Source organism: Pelmatolapia mariae, linkage group LG7 (genome assembly GCF_036321145.2).
Source record: "Pelmatolapia mariae isolate MD_Pm_ZW linkage group LG7, Pm_UMD_F_2, whole genome shotgun sequence".
Taxonomy (NCBI): domain Eukaryota; kingdom Metazoa; phylum Chordata; class Actinopteri; order Cichliformes; family Cichlidae; genus Pelmatolapia; species Pelmatolapia mariae.
Window position 1 is genome coordinate 23,786,093 of NC_086233.1, and position 20,025 is coordinate 23,806,117.

The following is a 20,025-nucleotide window of genomic DNA, read 5'->3' on the forward strand; positions in this document are numbered from 1 at the left end:
ATGGGCATCGCTCGGTGAGTGGATCAAGCTTGTTAAAAAGGACGCCGGCTTTGAACAAGAAAACGTTTATTACTGCAAAGACAAGTCACAAATTTTAAGAAAAACAACACTAAAGCTAGCCTGAGCTGAGATCTGAAATATTCAGAAAAACAAACTACATGTGTCTTTAATAGTTTCTATGATCATCAATACGACACACTAAATGATAATGTCGTAAATATAAAAGCCCCCGAATCATCCTTGTTTTTTTTTTTGCTTTTTTTATGCAAAATACACGATACAAATCATCCTACACACGTTGGTTTGCTTTGCCAATTTTGAAAAATATACATTATATGAAGAAAACTTAACAGCACACAAAAGGAAAGTCACATGAAGTTTGTGTGTATATATTATATCAGATACTATACATTATCCAAAAAAAGGGGGAAAAAGTAATCACAAAAGCACTTTGAGCCAACATATCAGATAAAATGTTCACCAAAAGAACAAATGAAATAGTTAAGACACAAATAAATATACCTTTTCTGTTTTTGATATATATACACACACTTGTCTAGGGTGAAGCCAAATAGAAACCTTCCCTAAACGCCACTCCCAAATGCTTGTGCTTGCATTAGAGGGTGCTACAGATGGCCACGACTCACTAGACTGTCAAATGGCACTTAGAAAAAAAAAAAAAAGAAAAAAAAAAAAGGAAAATTACAAATCTCAAAACGGGTCACAGCATTCAGAAAATATTCAAAACAAATCACGATCATGAGAAAAAAAAAATTAATGAGAGAGCATTTTACTTACAGTTTTTATCATGGTTCATTAACCAGTTCTGTACAATAAAATGCAGGCAATCTACCATGAGCAACATGAGCGTCTGTCTGTGTGTGTGTGTGTGTGTGTGTGTGTCTCAAATCCAGTAAATAATCAGGAGTCCAGTCTGAGGACGTCTTTATGCTTCCTCAGCATTCTTATAGGCAGCACCTGTGCAAGGAAATGTCTGCTCTGTAGCCTCTATCTGTAGCCCACCAGAGACCCAATAGTCACCAAGGCCCACTGCTCTGGCCGGGGTGAAATTAAAGGCACTGGAGTCCGCTATGGGTCAGTGAAGCTGCCATATTGTTCAGCTGAAGAGGCAATTCTCAGCTTTCACTAGGGTCTTAGTTGGAAATTTGCAAACAGTGGTTACAAAAACAATCTTCATCAATCTCAAAGACACTCAGAAATAAAGTATAATAGTGTTGGCTGCATTAACATTGGTCCAGCTTTTGGGAAAGAGGCAGGCTTTGAGATGGTGCCAGATGCTGATTTGGCTTTCTCAATCTGGTAAAAGTAAACTGGGTAAAGAGCCAGACTTAGTGAGAGAGATAGAAAAATAAGAAGCTTCTAGCAGCACATGGCAGGGTGTGCAAGGCCAGAAAGCACTTTTGATCCTAAAGGAAAACCAGTAAATCCATTTTAAGCCATTTTCACTTCGAATGCACAAAATAACTTTTCATCTCTGAGTGATGATAACATAATCCAGCTGGAGAAAGGTAAAAATGCCATTGCCAAGCAAAGAAGAAAAGTATTCTGCAAAACCTTTATTCCTAACAGTACACCCAGATTTACAACAAATTTGAACATTTTATAGACACAACCCCATTAAAGGAGCCTGTGGGAATGGTGCATTTCATTTTTTCAATTACGTGAACACATATTAATATAAGGATTTCCACAATATAAAAGAGATTAATAAATTCTCCATTTATTGGACATTTTTCATTACTTTCTCTGTTCTCTTAAGTTGCACTCAGTTTAATATTGAGAGTCAGGGCGGCAGTGTCTCGTCCGACGCTCTGTTTGCTTGGCTCTTTTTGGAGACTTTTCAAGCTGTTCCTATTCAATACAGTTAAAATCTTAGATTTATGTGAGCCTAGTTCTACAATACGATCAGTGACTTTTTTTTTTAAGCCAGCAGGACAAGTGCGGCTAGTGTTACACGTTGGCAGGGCAAGCAGGGCTAGTATTACAGATGTAGCATAGGTTTAATTGGTGAGGAAGCTGGGTTTGGAAATGTCAGAATTTACTTTTCAGATGCCCTTATCCCCAAAAGGCTGAACATCAAGTAGAGTCCACTGACCCAATAGCTGAAAAGACATTTGCACTTTCCCACACTTCCCTAATGTTAAGCATGTTTTCTACACAGGCACACAAGCAAGACTAAAAACAAAAAGTACCAGTGTACTGCTAGCATCTAAAGATAGCCGCTGAAGGGCTGTGATAACAGCATTTTTTTTTACCCTTAAATCGACATAAATGACAAAAAAAAATAGAAAAGAAAAGAAAATCCAGCCTTTCTGTACAGATCTGCTCTTTTTTCAGCGGAATAATCAAGAGTTATCATTAGTACCCATTATAACATATGCATAAGCAATTTAACAAAAACAAAAAACAAACAAAAAAATCACAATAAATATCAATAAATAAACATTTTTGCAGAGAAATTGTACAGAGCATTTCAACAAGCATGAAAAAATAAGAACAGATTTATTTTAGTAACAAAATGTTCCTATTTAGAGGATTAATCTCAATATTCTCCACAACATAGAAGGCTATAACAGTTCAAGTATAGATGTAGTCTAAGGAATCAGAAGTTAGTCACCATGCCTTTCCCATTTCACAGTCTATGAACTAATTACAGATGAGCTACCATAAGAAACATTCACATAGAAACAATCAGATCAACCACGTTAAAAAACAAAACAAAAAAACCCCAACAACAAATATATGTAGTGTATCATCATTATATATACTATACATATATATATCTCTATATCTCTTTGAATATCAGAAAATATCTACTTTTGGTCCACTGTACAAAGATGATCTTTAAACAGGGAACAAAGAATGAAGCATGTCACGGGCTAAAAATTGAAAGGAACGTGTGTCAGAGGTGAGAGAAAAGCAATGCAGATTTTCTCTATCGCGTTGAGATTTGTGCAGTACAGTGGTGTGTGTGCAATAAGGTTAGGTGACTGTGCTGCACGCGTCAAAGGGCTGGCACCACTGGTTTGAGGTAGGGTGACTGATGGATGTGTTCCAACAAATACACACAAGCACACAGACGCACAGGCATAAACACACACATGCGTACATAAAAACGCAGCGCACACATAAGCATCCATGTTCACAAACACGCACGTTCACACACTTCACACAAAAACGAAGGCTAATAATGCAAGAATAGGCCTTGAGAGGGCAGAGTGAGGGCAGGGGAGAGGCTACAGACCACGATTCAGATAAGTAGTGGGCTAAGTAGAGCTGAGCTGGAGGAAACAACGGGCGTGTCTGCGCCTGCATCCCTTGGTCTCAACACTGATGAGCCAGCCCAAATCCAGCCACGAGTCACCAGAAAAGCCAAATCTGTGGCTTGGACAATGCAGAAGGGCTGTAGGCTCTCTACAGCACACAGTCAGGACTACACGGGCAGCTGCATTTAAAGATAAGGCACTATGATAAAGCCGAGGTACATTAAATCCCTGACATTCCTTCTGCTCTGCAACATGGCACTGTTGGACAGGAAACAACTTCTGTGCGGCCCCAGTTGGCTCACTCTTCAGTTTCCTTGCGTTAGTTTTTGGTCCACTGCAAACTTAAGGAATTTCATTAAGACAGAAATTGCAAAAACAGGGGAACGTGTCGGGTGAGTTGTTTTCAAGATTACAGCTTGTCACATAAACAGAATTACAGAGCATCTAAAATGAACGAAGGCAAGCGTTATGCACAGGGTGCATAGAAAAGCTAGCATTAGAGACTTTTTTTTTCCTTTTTAACAGCCTTTCTTCTCAATTTCCTATATACAAGAGTAGCAGCAGTGACATCTCTTTAGGGTTTTTTTTCTTAGTTTTTATGTGGCTAAAAGCTATAAGTGTTTATCGGTGGGTGGCTACTAAATCATTCTCAAAGGGAACGGAAAAAACTGCCCCATGATCCTTAATTAAAAATCATATATAAAGTTGTATCTTTGTCAGTTTTGTTAGCTACATACAGAAACATTTTTGTTCAACCAAAAGTGTATCAGCAGTTGGAATGTGTGACAACATGAAATCATACTAAAATTAGGAGGATTAACTAGAAAATTAAGGAAAAACGAAACAAAAACCCAAAACACAATGATAGCACCATGATTTCTTTTTTATGTAATATTAATTGAAAGTATAGCAAAACTATTATGTACAATAGGTAAGGTCTTGAGTCAATCAATGCCTTTGCTCCACTGGGACTAGTGACATGGATTTGAGCTCTGAGACATCAGTAGTTATCAGTAGTAATTTGTCTTCGGGATAAAACCCATCTGCATACACAGACAGAGGCAGAAACGGGAAACATTTAACGGGTCGAATTAGTCCTTTTCCTTCAGGTCCCTTCCATCAGCTGCCGAGCACAGACTTAACGGATGACAGCACATCCAGAATCTAAGCAGTAAGACAAGGACAGAACAGCGTGGCCAGTGTATCAGCACTTCATTGCTCCTCCACTGACCCGGCTGGAAGAGGAGAGCACATCCACACCGGTGCAAACAGAGACAATGTGTGAAAAAGGACACAAACACCAAGACTTACAAAGAGAAAGATATGTGAAGAGTAACAGGGCAAAAAGAGGCCAGACAAGGTCGGCTGTGCCCCCAGACCCTCAAACAGAGGCATAGGTGTTGCCCGTGGTGCTGCAGTGGCGGATGGTTGGAGTACCAACAGAGGGGGTAAGGATGTGCTCAGTGTGGTCCTGTGGGGGCTGCGGCAAAGAGTGAAGTACACCAGGCTGGACAACACCCACCACAGGGTGGGACCCATCTTCTAGTGCCCCGACCTGGATCACCTGGATTACCTCGTGCTCTGACTTCTCCCGCTTGGCAAGAGGCTCCCCGGACTCCTCCGTGTCCTCTTCTAAGTCACTGTCCATCCCACTTGTTTCATCTAGACAGGAGAAAACAGCAAACACATGCATTAAAAGGAAGCTTTAGAGACGACTGAAGATGCAAAAATCATCACAATTCAATGACATAAAAAAATCTCACAATATTTGTAGCAAATATTATCATTTTACATACCTTTGTCAATGTTAGTAAGGGATAAGGTGTTGAGACTGTCAAACTGCAAAGACAAACAATTATCATAAAGAATTTTCTGTTTAGTGGTTTCTATGATTTCACAGGTTGTTATTTAATATAGTGTATGACAATGGCACTAACTATGAAACATAATTTTAAAAAGTCAGAGAGAGTAAAGAGAAAACAAGATATGCAACATCTTTACCTCCCCCATGACACCAATAGGTGTCTCTCCAGTAGCTTGAGCCACACGATGTTCCACCAGGTAAAACATGTATTCGTCATACAGCAGTCGAATCAGGTGGAAGGAACCAAAGCTGGCAGCACTGCGTAGGGTCAGGTCCCTGATCACCATCGAGCTGCAGAAATATAAAACACCAAAGTGTTTTTGTCTTTTCAAAACAATGCTGCACACTCTCATGTGTGTCTCAGAATACACTTATTTCCCACCCTCTACCACAGACCTGTAGAAGGACCATTTTAGCAGGAACTGTCGAGCTGCCCTGGGGAAGCTGGGCCGGTGCTCATAGGGCTTGAGGACCTGAGTGACCACATTGTCTAGCCACGCTGCCCATTGCTCCAGAGAGCTTTGCTGCTGTAATGTGGCCTTGAAGTCCTGCTCCAAGTGCTGAACCATTCCTTCCTCACACTGGCACACCCACGATGCCTGCTCCTATGCAACAGTCACACAGGGGTTTTATTTGGACATTTTCAGAAAACAATCGACAAAAAATGAATAAGTGTCTATTCTTTGACACAGTAGTTAAGATCTTTAGTTCTTACCTGTACATTGGCAAAGTCAACACGATTGAGATCGCTGAGCATCTGGTTGATCTGTGATGTGTTTTGCAACACAGCACGTGCCGCCTGAGCCAGGTGGTTCAGAGATGTATATCTGCGCAATGTTTGCGCAAAGGCACTAACAGCGGCAATCTGTTAAAAGAAACAAGAGCCCAGATGTTATCTTTTTTTAAGTACACATGCATACGTATCGTAAACACATTAGTCTGCTCTAGGTATTCATGTTATCTATTAATAAACCATAGTGTTATTACAGCCAGGCCTTGAAGTTATGCTCAGCCGCAATCCAACAAAATCATTTGAGCTCAGTGCCAGCCACCATAATTCAATTAAGTTTTATTTATGTACCTGATAAGCTTTAATGCATCCTACTGCAAATCTTACTTTGGTAGAACTACTTCACCTTATTTAGCCTGCACACAATTGCTATACATCTGCAAGCTACTTTACAAACCATCTCCTTGCTGTTGATCTCAGTCTCTAGATTTCGATGTATGCATACTTAAGGGTGAGGAACACACTCATGCTTTCTAAGTATGTGATCTGAGAGCCATACAGCCAAATACAAACATCTGCAATAACATACCTTGGTCTGGATCATTCTCTGTGGAATGGCATTCATGGCATTAGTGAGCCAACCTTCCAGGCTTTTGGCAAAATTGCGAATGGCTTGAGTCAAGGCACCTGACAAATGATACAGAAAGGCAAATCTGACAACACTGCATTAATGATTGAGCTGTCATAAACATTAACACAACAAACAAATAAACCATGAGTCATGTGTGACTGTGGCTCACTGGGAATGGGTCTCAGGACATCAGGAATAAGGATCTCCACAAGGGCCTGGTACATTAAATGGTCACAGGTGCTCATCCACTTGAGTACAGTTTCGTTTCTGCACAGCACCAATAGCTGTGATTTGGGGAGCCGCGCTTCAATCTCACTTATGCTGCTGCAAAATGAAAAACAAAACAAAACAAAACAAACCCCCACCCCAGATTAACCCGTTTTTTAAATTTTATTTCTGACATTAAATATTTTAATATTTCTCCTTCAGACACAACATACTGCATGTATATCATTTACTTGACCTCACCTGTTTTCTGTGACAGTAGCACCCTCTACAGTGTCAGGGGGAGAATAACGCCAGAATGTCTGCCACAGCTTCTCAATCAGACTGAACTGGAGGTTGACAACCACATCCAGGATAGCCTGAAATGAAAAGAGAACAGTCATGACTGATACTGCTTTCTTTGTTCTTTTGAAAATAATGACTTCTAAAAACTATTACCAGTCAATTCTGTTATATTGTCAGTTTTTTCCATTGCATTTAGTGCTAAAATGAAATTCCATTCCTTTTGTATTAACAAGCGGAAACCTCTAACACGGACATTAAAATACCAAACTATCTGCAAGGTTACACACTACTATGGGTTTGTAAGGACATTTTATTTTTGTTTAACTTTTTTAATTTGGATAAAATGAAAATTTAGAGCTGTGGTCAACACTTGTGGATGATTTGATCCCTAGTTTCTGGGTCATTATCAGAGTTGAGGAGAACGTTCTGTTTCAAAATGTCAGCTGCTGGCATTTACAGATCTCTGTCACACCTGATCTTTTCGAAAGTTCCCCCACTCTCAATCCAAAAAACCCCAACAAAACTTTAAATTCACAGACTTCTTTAAATTAAGCAAAACTGTACTTTACTGTATTTTTAGTATTAGCAGCTTTTTGTGGGGCGGCCGTGGCTCAGATGGTAGAGCAGGTATACACATTTGAAGGTCGGTGGATCGATCCCTGGCTACTCTAGTCCGTGTGTCGAAGGATCCTTGGGCACGATACAGCCATCAGAGTGTAAGTGTGAATGTCAGATAAAAAAAAAACATTTTAAAAAGTGCTTACACACAGATCGAAAGAAAGAAAGAAGAAAAAAAAAAAAGCACTGTATGAATGTGTCTGAGATTGGGTGAATGAGACTTGTAGTGAGAAAGTGCTTTGACTGCTCAAAGTGAGTAGAAAAGCACCATGTAAGTAAGAGCCCATTTACTGTAGTTCTTGATTAAGAAAAAAGATGGTGTTATGATTGATAAAGAAAACAAAACTGACCTTACTTTGACAGAGAAAAACAGTCTTATTACAAAATAAGTGGAAAACGTGTGGGCCCTGCAGAAATTAAGTTAAGCCCGGGTTAATAGACAAACACACACACACACACACACACACACACACACACACACACACACACACACACACACACACGATGACGCATCAATGAAGGCGATAACATTGAAAGGGATTACTCAGCCATCTTTTAGCATGAAAGAGGATCCTGACCCGTTTCCTTTGTGACATCAACTTAAGTTCCCAGTGTGCCATGTGTGTGTGAGACGCTGCATTGAATATAAAAAGCACTTTGTCTAACCTCACAGTGCTCTCTGTAAAGGGACTGGAGAGCTTTCACATCATCTAGGCTGATGTTCTCTGTATTGCTCTGTCCAAGGTCCAGCTCTACAAAGTCGGGGAGTGCCCGCGACGCATCTGTTGGAAGTGAACACAACAGAATCATCTAAAAGACATAATAGCCAGTATATGTCAGTTCATTTTTTCCTTTTTTAAACAGACTTTTGGATAAAAAGAAAAGCCGCTGACCTAGGAACTGCTGGTGGTGCTGGCTCTGTGCTATAACTGTCTGCTCTGCAGCACCAGGATGGTGCTGCCCTCCACCTGAGTAATTCTCCCCAGAGCCACCATCAAACTTCTGCACTGGCTTGAACCTTAAAAAAACAAAAAAAACAAAAAACAATAACAAAAAACCCCCAATACCAAAATCACATTGCTTCCTCCCTACTAAAACTACAACTTGCTAATATTGCAGTCCAGGCTGTGTGTGCTCTACCTCTGTTTCTGCTGAACAGGCTGCTGTCTGAGTGCCATGTACTGCATGTCTTCTTGAAGTCTGTTGAGTGGGGAATCTGGTTTCACACGTATACCATAGTAATGATATTTGGAGTTCCCTCTGCAACACAAACCCCAAAGTTAAAAAACACTGATAGACTCACAGTGAGGAGGCGGGCATATTTCTAATAGATTAAAATGTCAAATCCCTAATGTAACAGCTTTTCTTTACTTAAGAAGAAGACAAAAGGCGCTAACCTTGTCCCGAGGCGTCTTGTACGGAGACCCATGAAGATGGAGCGGATGAGTTTGCCAAAAGAAGCTGCATTTACAGGGTCCAATTTCTGCTCCTGGCAATGGCGCAGATAATGATTGTAGAGAGTGGATCGTGGCAGACTTACTCCCTCTGCTGTCTCGTAGTTGTCCAACAGCCACTGGAGCTACAACAGCAAGAAAGAATTGTTTTTGATGACATTTTTTTTTTTAATCTTCTTTTTTTAACTTAACAGACTCCCATGTTGGTCCTTACAAAAACCTTAGGCCAACAGTTAGTAAATATAATACTGTTCCATCACTGCTCTGCAAAAGCTTCTATAGCAGCCAGAAAATTTAAAGCGGTAATAATTAAAATCAGCAACGAAAATAGCAGGCACCACACTGAACTTAAATGTACAGAGACTGGAGAGAGGCAGCAAGAGAGTGAGTTTAGCAAAAGTTAAGGTTAGACGTGGGCGAGCGTTCATAAAAGCAACTTACATGGCTGTTGAGCAGCGAGCTTCTCTGACTGGATAAACCCTCAGATTTTTGGAGAGTCTCAATCGCCATTTCAATCTGATAAACCACGAAGCACAGGACAACAAAATGTAAGAGGGGAAAATGAAAACAAAAGCAAGAAAAATAAAGAGTTGATGTACACACATTAATAGGCCACAAGCGAAAATAAAAAAAGGTAATCTAGAAAAGACTCCAAAGCAAGCACCGCTAAACCCAAGCAGAGCAGGACAACCTGTCATTCAGGAAAACCTTTCCAGATGACAATGACTCTGTAATACCAGACTGGCTCTTATTTTACAGGAGGGGCATAAAGTTAACCATTCTCAGTTCAAAACTTTTTAGTGCTCTTCTGGTAAATATGTGCTGTGTCTCAGCGTGATTCCAATAGTATATATTAAAGTAAAAACCAAATACTTAGCTCAAGTGAGGGTGATTGCATAGTATGTACGCCTGGCTCTTAGTTCTCAGCAGGTCACTGTAGTGCAAGAACACTTACTTCCAAAGTCAGATATGCAGTAGTTGGAAATACGACTCTTAAAAGACTGTTTGAAAGCTAATAATTTCGATGAAGTGTACATAAAAGTTCAGCGAAAAACTAAGTAGACCCGGTGATTCAACACCTTGTAGAAACATTTTTACCAGCAACAGCTTTTCAGTATGACTATCAGTGTCTCTCAATGTTATGGAAGAATTTTGGCACACTCTCCTGTACAGCGTTGGTTTAGTTCTTTCTGGTTTGCAGATATTTAGTTATGCACAGCTCTCTTGCATAAAAGTCCAGATCTCATTTAGATTGAGGGCTGGACTTTGACTAGGCCACTGTAACACCTTGATTCTTTTCTTTTTCAGCCATTCTGTTATAGAGCTGGTACTGGGCTTGGGCTCATCATTGTGTTGCATGACTCAGTTTGGGCAAGCTTTAGCTGTTGGACAGATGGCCCGACACTTGATTCTAGAGTATTTTGGTCTACAGAGGAGTTCATGGTGAACTCGATCACTACAAACTGCAAAACAAGCCCAAATCCTCAGCCCTCCACCACCGTGCCTAACAGCTGGTATCTGGTGATTGTGCTGATATGCTGTGTTTGGCTTTTGCCAAATGTGGTGCTGTGCCATATGGTCAAACATCTCCATTCTGGTATCGTCCATCCAAAAGATAGTGATGAAGAAGTCTTCTGGTTTGTTCGGATACAACTTTGCAAACTGAAAACTAGCCACCATGTTCTTCTTTTTAAAGAGAAGAGGCTTTCTCCTGGCCACCCTTCCCAACAAACCACACTTCTTCAATCTTTTTCTAATTGTCTGGTAATGAATTTTAACATTTAAAATGCTAACTGAGGCCTGTCATTTTCTTCTTCTTCTTTTTTGCAATTTCTCTGATTATTGCACAGTCTTGGGGTAAATTGCTGGAAAGATTGTGACATTGTGTTAACCCACACCTGAATGCTCCAAACCAGCAAACTTCTGCTTTTATAGAGGTGCTCACACTTGCTGATGATCAATTAATAACGTATAATTAGCAGCACCTGGCTGCTACTTAGCCTCTTAATTCCTATGCAAAGCAATAAGGGTGCACGTAGGTCTTCATAGACTTGCATAGAGTCTTGTGAAACCTGACTGCACATGTTGTTTTATGAGTAGATATTTTCTAAAATGCAAAATATTTTCTTACAGTGAATTCAGATCATCATAGCAAAATAAAAAGGCTACGATTTTCCATAAGCATGGCCTAATTTATTAATAAAATAACATTAAAGATGATAGTGAACACTGCCGGTAGAAGTTATATCACTCCAGAAACTCCCAGCCTACACAGTGCATTTCATACATCAGCATGACATAATGACCAGAGATAAAGCACACGCCACACAATGAAGGAAGAGTAGCACGCTAAAATTGTCTATGTATGATATGGTACAATATGTGCACAGATGAAAATTTTGCACACATGACATAACTTCAAAGTTTAAATTTGGAACTCTAATTAAGAAATGGCCGATCCACATTTCGGATCAAACTAGTGCATAGATAGATGAAGCATGACAGAAACAGCATTTATGCTAATAGGGAGATTCCAAGCAAACTATTGCTGGCCTGGATCTTACCAGGCAAAATTTATAAGTTACCAAATCACATCAAACTACATAACACTACTCAGATCAAGAAACAAACACACAAATGCAAAGAGGGAAAGGTAGACTGAGGACCCACACAGTCGATGCTATGCAACTTACAGTAGCTGGTGAAGCTCGTGCGGTCTGGGTTGCAGGGTGGGGTCCAGCACTGTCCATGAGGTAAGCCCCAGAACTGCTGCTGATTACCTGACCCCCCGCCAGACCCATGCTCATTCCTCCAGTGCCCCCTCCTCCATTGTTGGTCATGCCATGTGACGTCACCACAGTGGACACCTGTGCTGAGCTGCCCTGTGTGTCAAAGTAGTTCCCTCCACTGTTCTGGCTGTATAGCTGTGGCTCTGAGTAGGAGTAGGTTCTTCTGTTTAGAAGAGATGACAACAATCAGCCAGTGTGCCCAAAGTAAGGATATAAAAACTACAAACGTTTATACATGGTAAATTTATTTTACAGACAATTTAAAATAGGTGTTATTGTGGATTTTGTGCTTTTAAGATAATTAAGTGCGACAGTGGTTCACTGGTTAGCACTACACACTACCTAATTTGAAATGTGACTCTATTGAAACATCAACCACCAGCATGATATACAGTGACATAGCATAAGTCAAGTAAGCACAAAAGTAGCTTAAGCAGCATTTTCCCTGGACATTAGAAGTAAAATAGGAAGAAAAAGGCTCAACACCAATTGTCACATTATACAACTGAAAAATATTTTCTATTTGTGATGTTCTATCTTGGATCGAGCTTTTTAACCAGCCGCTTAAAGTCATGCTTTTCTACCATGAAACCGAATCAATAATGTCCATCCACACTTTGTTCTTCCTGTTCCATGTAGTGCAACTAAGGAGTGCAGATACTGATGCTTTCTTGAGTCATTTGTTTACTTTTGGGTTGCACATGACCAGCTGCTAACATCCTCTGGAACAGCCCGGTTGTGCTCGACAGTATATTTTTCTGTCAAACGGTGAATCATGTTTGTTGTTTAAACTTAGAGTGGAAAAGTTTTTTTTTTGCATATTTTGCAAAGTATTGTGTTTGAGGTAAATCGACATCGGACGCTGAGATGGGCCTCACGCAATGACATGACTGTGCTTGTGTCACTGCTGTACATGCTAGGGAACATTAAAGCATGTAGTTGCTACAGCGACGATGTCATGATAAGACACTTATATATCATGTATTATCGCAGCTGATATAACACGGCATAGCCGTAATTCTGCATTTTGTTTGCGTTATATATCGGATTGGGCTTGTTATTGAGTGTGCATCTAACTCTATTCCCCAGACTCAAGAGACTCTTGGAAAGCCTCACCATTTAAAAGAAAAGACTACTTCAGGTCATTTTCAGGTGACTAAGCACCATCAAACACAGGTCTCCACACCACGAAGAAAAGAAATCTAACACAAAAACAACCATGCACTCCCATCAACATCATGTGCTTGTGACATGAATGATGGTGTGAAGAGACCGGGGAGGAGAAAGAACAGGCTTCAGAGATTTTACGTTAATATCTGTGGAGTGGTGTATGAGCAGTCTGGCTAAGTGACTCACATGGTGCCATTGGTGAAGACGCCACTGTTTTCCTCGACATACTGCACCTGTGCTGGGTAAACATGCTGAACCTGTTGAACAGTCTGGGCCTGGAAAGATAAATCGCAAAGGTTATTAATTAATCAACTTGTTTACTACACTTCTATATTGAACTAAGTAATACAAACATCCATTTCATGTGCACTGGCACCAGGCAGGCTGGACGTACCTGCTGCTGGACGGGGACCTGCTGGGTGGAGCCAGTAGGCTGGACAGGCACAGTGGTCTGAAGAGGGACAGTGGAGGTGGAGTCAGCGCCTGCTTCAGGGGTCTGCATGGCGCCTAAACAAGAAAGGGAAAACACAAAATCATTGCAGACCTGATAGTCTAACCGGTAAAGCAGCTTTTTACAGACCAGTTTATCAGAAGTTTAAAATTAACACAGGACAATATTTTGTTAATAATAATGTATTTAATCTAATATAGTGCTGAACATAAGAAAAGCTATGCTCAAAAATGTGTGAAAATTTTGAATTTGGCACCAGCAACACATTTAGAAAAAGTCGCGACCAGAGTAACAAGAGACTTTGTAAGTTATGTAAAGATAAAACCTGGTGAATTGTGTCACTTCACCAGCAGCATAGAGGAATCCTTGAGCGTGAAAGACTTTTATGGACAAATAGGTACAGGTTAAAGCTCATCAATGTAAAATTACAAAGAAACTGGGGGGAGTTTCATCATCTGTGATATAAGGCTGAACAGACAAGACCTTCAAGGCCTTGTGGAGTACTGCATTGAGGACAGGCACAACTCAGTTGTGGAAATGAAATCATGGACTCATGAAAACTTGTGAATTTAATGTCCTTGAACACAGTTTGTTGATGTATTTAAAAAAGAGAAAAACAAAATTAAAAAAAGAACAAAACAAACAAACAAACAAACAAACAAGAGACCCTGTATAATCATAGTGTTTTCTGTATGGGTGGATGGATTGAGGTAAAGTGGAAAGACTGTCCTGAGGTTTGACCAGGGAAATGATTTTTGGAAGCAGCAAACACCTCTGGAGTGAAAAAAAAAGAAAAAAAAAAAAAAAAAAAAGAAACAGACCATTCAGCTTTTTAAATGCAAACAGTTCACAAGCCCAGCATACCAATATGGCTGTGCAACGCATATCTATGGAATACACATTAATGCTGAGTGATATATATAACTTTGAGGGGAAAATATGGTGCGATTTGGGGAATCTTTTTACAGAAAAGGGTTTATTTCCTGCCTAACCACGTTGTGCATCACAATAGCATGGTTATGAGTTCAAATCTGCTAAACTGGCCTGTCTGTAGTCTGGATCTGGTGACTCGATCATCTGGACCATTACGAAAGCAAAATATGACAAATAAGGCCCCAAACTGTTTGAGCAGCTAAAAAAAGCCTACATCAAGAATGGAATACCTGCTTTGTTTGCTCCTCAAATTTAACGTCTGACTTTTCAGTTACCAAACATGCATAGATTGTTGTTAAAAGAAAAGGTAATGTACCTTAGTGTTCATCGTGCCTCTGCCCACCCCGAAAAAACAAAAAACTTAATACTCTATTCACAGCTAAATAGGGGGTTTATATTACTTGCAATTATCAGTGTAGCACACAGCTAATGCTAGTGTGCTATCAAAGATCAATGAACACCAGTTCTAATAGGCAAATGCTTTTGATGCACCACCCAATCCACATGATTTGGTTAGGCCAGGACATAAAATGTAGGAAACCTTAGGTATCATCACAGAGCCTTGTATGTTTTACTGAAATCAATGCTAATAAAACAGCTCTAGACCAATCCTACGGAAACACCTGTTTCTGCCCTCTGGTACTCAGTGTGCCGAGAGCCTCATGCTTCAGTGACGCATGATCCTGTCTCCATGTTCACAGCCATAAACCAAGTTAATATTTAACAAACTCCAAACAGATGCTGCTTCTCATTTCTCTAACAGGCACTACTTTCACAGGTTTATGTTACTTGAGACTTGCATGAAATAGTATTAAAAAAAAAAAAAAAAAACTGCCAAGAACAAAATACCTCATTATAGGTCTTTACCAGATGGGTTTAGTACTAATCAAAGAGCTATATTGTACATCTATATTCTACATCTTAAATTTAAGACTGCATTTATATACCTACTAAGACAGACTTTGTGAAATTAAGGACAATAGGGAGAACAAACCTGATGGTGAACCTGTGTTTGTGAGTTAATAATAGTATGGCTACGCTCGCCTCCATTCCTTTCCTTTCTAGGGAAAGGCCACCTCCTTCCCACCACAGTTTCCATGAACAAGCCTCTCTTGGTTAATTAAGCTGGGTCTCCCAACAGCTTCAAATCTCTGCAGGGACAGCTAGATCTGTCCCTTCACCTGACACTGGCTCCTCTCTTTAGACAAAAATGATCACTTGATTCTTGTTGGGGTGACTAACCTCAAACGAAAACAACAGGGTAGAGTCAACAGTAGTAGGTGCAATGAAAATGAAAGAAATAGCAGGGCAAAAGGAAAATCTGCACCAGAATTTTCTTTTTAAGATATAGGCGTGCTGGGATTCCTAAAACAAAGCATTCTGCTTCAGCATGACAGTTTTTAATATATTTGAGGAGAGCATAAATACATTCACCATCAAGACGTGTAAAGAAACGGTAGTGAAAAAGGCAAAAATCAGGCTGACAGAAAAGTAAACTACTGCTCAGCTGAAATATTTACATTCTGCAATCTCCTTAAGACACTGAAAGTTAGGACAATACGCTGAAACCTTTACATGCATGCTACAACAAACCAGTAACTTGGTTTAAAAGCTGGTGAATCCAAGCTACCAACCCTATTAAAGTGCCACACCTCACAAACTTCAGCTTTTAGTTTATAGGAAAAACCATGATAGTGTCTATCACAGGTGTTTAGCCACCATTTCCTCACACGGCATCATTGTGTCTTGATTTTATTCCTATAAGACTCTGTATCTCTAGGACTGGCATTCTTACCTCATTTGCTGTTTTGGTCATGGTGGCACAGACTGTCTAACACTGTCCGTCAGAAATCTACAATGGATGTTCAAATGATCTGCTTATGGCAAGCCGCAGTTAATAATTCACATTGTTTTCATACCCGCTGATTTATTTGGTAAACTTGTTTGCCCTTGTGCAAAGGGGAGTCTGATATTGGAAAACACCACTCCCTTCAAAATAGAAATGTTTCATCATAAGATAAAGGTGACCACTTGGAATAACTTTGTATTGATTTGTAGTGACCTTTCCATCTAAGGGGGCAAGTGGACCCAAACCGCATCAGCAGAATGTCCCCCACAGCATAACAAGGGTCAAGAGTTTAGGTTTTTCCTTTAATCTGTCAACCATCCGCATATGAATGCTGAGAAAGGAACTACTTTGAGAGAGGACGTAGGCTTATATTCCACAATGCAGGTGGAAATCTCAAGTACAACTGATCCCACCTAATCGTAGGAAAATAGACCCTGCACCGCAGAACACTCTTGCTGCCTCACCTCAGCCCCCTCCATAAAGACACACACACACACACACACACATTCATACACCTCCTGCCACACCATTCAGGCACTCCCTTGTGGCCCACTTAAATGCTGTGCTCCACTGAGCAAGTGCAAGCCCTACAAAGACTCAGAGGAACAAAAGCCACCAAGGAGTGCAACATTTTGCTCAGAGTTTTTTTCCCCTCCTCAGTTTCTCCCGCTAATGCCACAGGCAACAAATAGTAAAGCAGGGAAGGTTCACAGTCGCAGCTACCAGAAAATACAAAGAACTATAATTTGCCTCTCTAATGATTATGTATGACAAAGTTGGAGTTCTTATGCACTAAGCCAAGACATAAGAACAGGTGAACAAGCTTGAAAAGTACACCATACTCAAAGTCTCGCTTTCTATCGCTCTTTCTCTCTCTCACACAAACACAGCACCACGATCACCGCTCGTACAGCACCTGTGAGATGTAATTGGGAGCTGAAAAGGGAGGGGGTAGGGGGTATGCAAAGTACCACGTTTGTTTAGGAGCTGCGTTCTAAGATCGTAAAGCAGGAGTTGCTTGTAAGGACTGCCGATTCTGATTTTGATGTGAAAAACCTGCATAAATAAAAGGCAAGCATTAAACATTAAAACACTGATATGCCCAAAAACGCATAGCTGGAAAATTAAGTGCTGATAACTATGGTCATCTAAATGCATCCTTTATAATCTTTACGTGTCCCCCTTTTTACATTACTGTTGAAAAGCTGTGGCAAATAACAAAACAAACGTGCTGCCGAGCGATGAAAATGGCTGACTGAATAATTGAATTAATCAGCCCCTCTTTAAGTGATTGGAAATGCAACAGGATCCAGGCAGCAGGTGGCATGGTACTATTTCTGCCCTAGTGGACTACAGGTAAGTGGTAACATGATCTTATAACTAGCAGTCTCCAACATCCTGTTTATGTGTGTGTGCATTTGGTGGGAGGGATGACCTATTTTGGGTTGTATATGCAAACAGATTAATACATTAACATTATTTTGAGCTTTAGCTTTTATTTTACAGGTGGTATGAATTACTCTGGTGCAGTGAGGTCCAGCTGCATGTGAGAGACAAGCGTTTCTCGTACAAAATACATAAGCAATCGCAGTGAAAAAGCCAAAGATGACCAACAGTTGTAGTTTATTGTTTCTGGATGCCCTCTCTATGATGGATGCATACAAATAAGGGAAGATGGTAAAGAGTCCCCACAATGCTGCAGATGTGCCCATCTTTCCCTTCTCAGCACACACACACACACACACACACACCTGTTCTCTTGCCTAAGGGGAATCAGAGGTTGCAGGTGAACAGGTGGACTTGAGAGTAATTGTGATGCAACGTTAAGAAACCTACTTTTTTATAAGAAACTGCAATCAGATTAAGGAATGTTCAAAACGTGAATGAAATACAAAAACAGAATAGTTTTACTCAACTCAAAAGCAGCCTGGAATGCCCACAAACAAACAAACCCCCAAACAACCTCCTTTCTGTTGAGTGCCATAATAAAAACAACACACTTAACCCTCCTTCCATTCTTTGATACTCAGGGTACAAAAAGATGAATAATAAAAATACAAAAATGAATTTCTGTCTTTAACACGGAATCAGTAATTCTGCATTATTCTTATTGTGAGGATGGGGTGTATTAACTGTTACCGGTCCATTTGCTGAATCAATAATACAGATTAACAAAACGAGTCAAGAAAACATCACGCTGTTTAAAGGATAATCCGTTAAGTGTTGTTTTCCCTCAAAGCTGCCTACTGCAAAACTTAGCCTTGCGTTATCAGTCAGCTTATCATTGCCATCTGATGCCACAAAGAGGGCAGATGGAGAGCTAGCGAAGCTATCTTGCTCCCTAAGACAAAAGGGAAAGTAATGGCTTAGCTATTGTCAATAGCAGTAAGTGTGTGTGGAAGGCTAGCTCACAGCACTTTCCATTGCTAATCGACGCACTGATCTTGTATGAGCAAACAGCTGAACCACCCGAAACACAAACTTGCAATATCCCCATAACGTTACCCCCTCCCAAAAAAAAAAAGAAAAAAAAAGAGAGAGAGAGAGATACCAGAAGGCATCGCTGGCGTTAGCAACAGACACCTGCTCCTGCTCCAGCTGACCAGTTAGCATCACTGACTAGCCAAGACCTACGCTACCATTCAGCATGACAAGTTTAAACAAATAAGTTACGCAGAAAACACAATTTCCAGTCCAGCTGGACGCGTTTCGGCCAGTTTTAGCCTCACACAACGCAGTAAGAGGCCGTAGCTAGCTCCCGGTAGCGAACAGGACCTCTCACACCAGTGGGCATTACAGGCAACGTTAGCAAGCAGGCTAACACGTTACAAAGAAACACCCTCGCTAGCAAACTACCCCAGCGATTCATCGAGCCTTCATTCATCAGCAGACAAACATAAACCCGAGCGATAATATTTTCTTCAAAAGAACCAAACAAACTACAACGTGACGCCAGAAGAGAACTGTGCGTTGGCTAAAAATAGTAAAGAGTTTAAGCAAACCTGAGCTGTGGACTAGTTGATGAAGATGAGGATGGTGGAGGAGGTGGTAATGATGGAGAGAGAGGTTGTTGTTGGTGGGTTACAGTCGCCAGGACTACGGTGACTATGGCGCTGCCTCACTGGGCAACAGTTGCTATAAAACTGCAGCGCGCAACCTTACAGGCAGGTGGGAGGAGATTATAGCGCACCTAAAACTTAATTAAACACAAAACCATCTAATCATTTTATTTCTTCATATATAAGGATGTTAAATAAAAAAAGAAACCAAGAAATTACTAACAATTAGTTTCAGGTGCAAAGACGATGTTGTATTCTTTTAATATAAGTCTTTAACTAAGATTTTTGTTTCTCTCAGGCAAATTTTATGAGGACATCCAACCACGATTTAGGACCTCCATAATAACGCTAATAATGTGACTTCATTACTTCGTTTCTGTACTATCATAATTATGATCTGGCCATATGCTGATGGTGATTCCAGCGTGTAATTCTTTTGTAGGCAATTTTGCAATTTGCAAGATATTATTGTTATTATTTGCATTGTGATCAAAGACAGAGATAGATTAAGATATGGTTAATTGTAAATTTTAATAATCCCAGTAACTATTATTTGTTACAGCAAGAATCAAAGCTCTCTCTTAAGGGCTCGAGTCCTTTTCTCTCTCATTGAATGAGTTTAGTTTTCTACAGATACATGTTTATTTTTCCTTTTGTTATTGTGTTTAATCAGACTCAGA

At 40.3% G+C, this 20,025-nt stretch overlaps 1 protein-coding gene across 1 annotated transcript; it reads right to left on the bottom strand.

Moving 5' to 3' along the window:
- Positions 1 to 123: 123 nt before the first annotated feature.
- On the bottom strand, positions 124 to 19,403 carry rfx3 (regulatory factor X, 3 (influences HLA class II expression)). Its single transcript, XM_063478520.1, has 17 exons — positions 19,289 to 19,403; positions 13,448 to 13,560; positions 13,240 to 13,328; positions 11,788 to 12,046; positions 9,536 to 9,610; positions 9,038 to 9,219; positions 8,781 to 8,900; positions 8,534 to 8,658; positions 8,307 to 8,422; positions 6,981 to 7,096; positions 6,682 to 6,836; positions 6,471 to 6,568; positions 5,867 to 6,016; positions 5,548 to 5,756; positions 5,289 to 5,442; positions 5,084 to 5,126; positions 124 to 4,949 (listed from the first exon to the last, which is right to left on the bottom strand). Exons 2-17 carry the CDS (start codon positions 13,553 to 13,555, stop codon positions 4,669 to 4,671), a joined length of 2,280 nt encoding a protein of 759 aa, XP_063334590.1. The 5' UTR covers positions 13,556 to 13,560; positions 19,289 to 19,403; the 3' UTR covers positions 124 to 4,668.
- Positions 19,404 to 20,025: the final 622 nt, after the last annotated feature.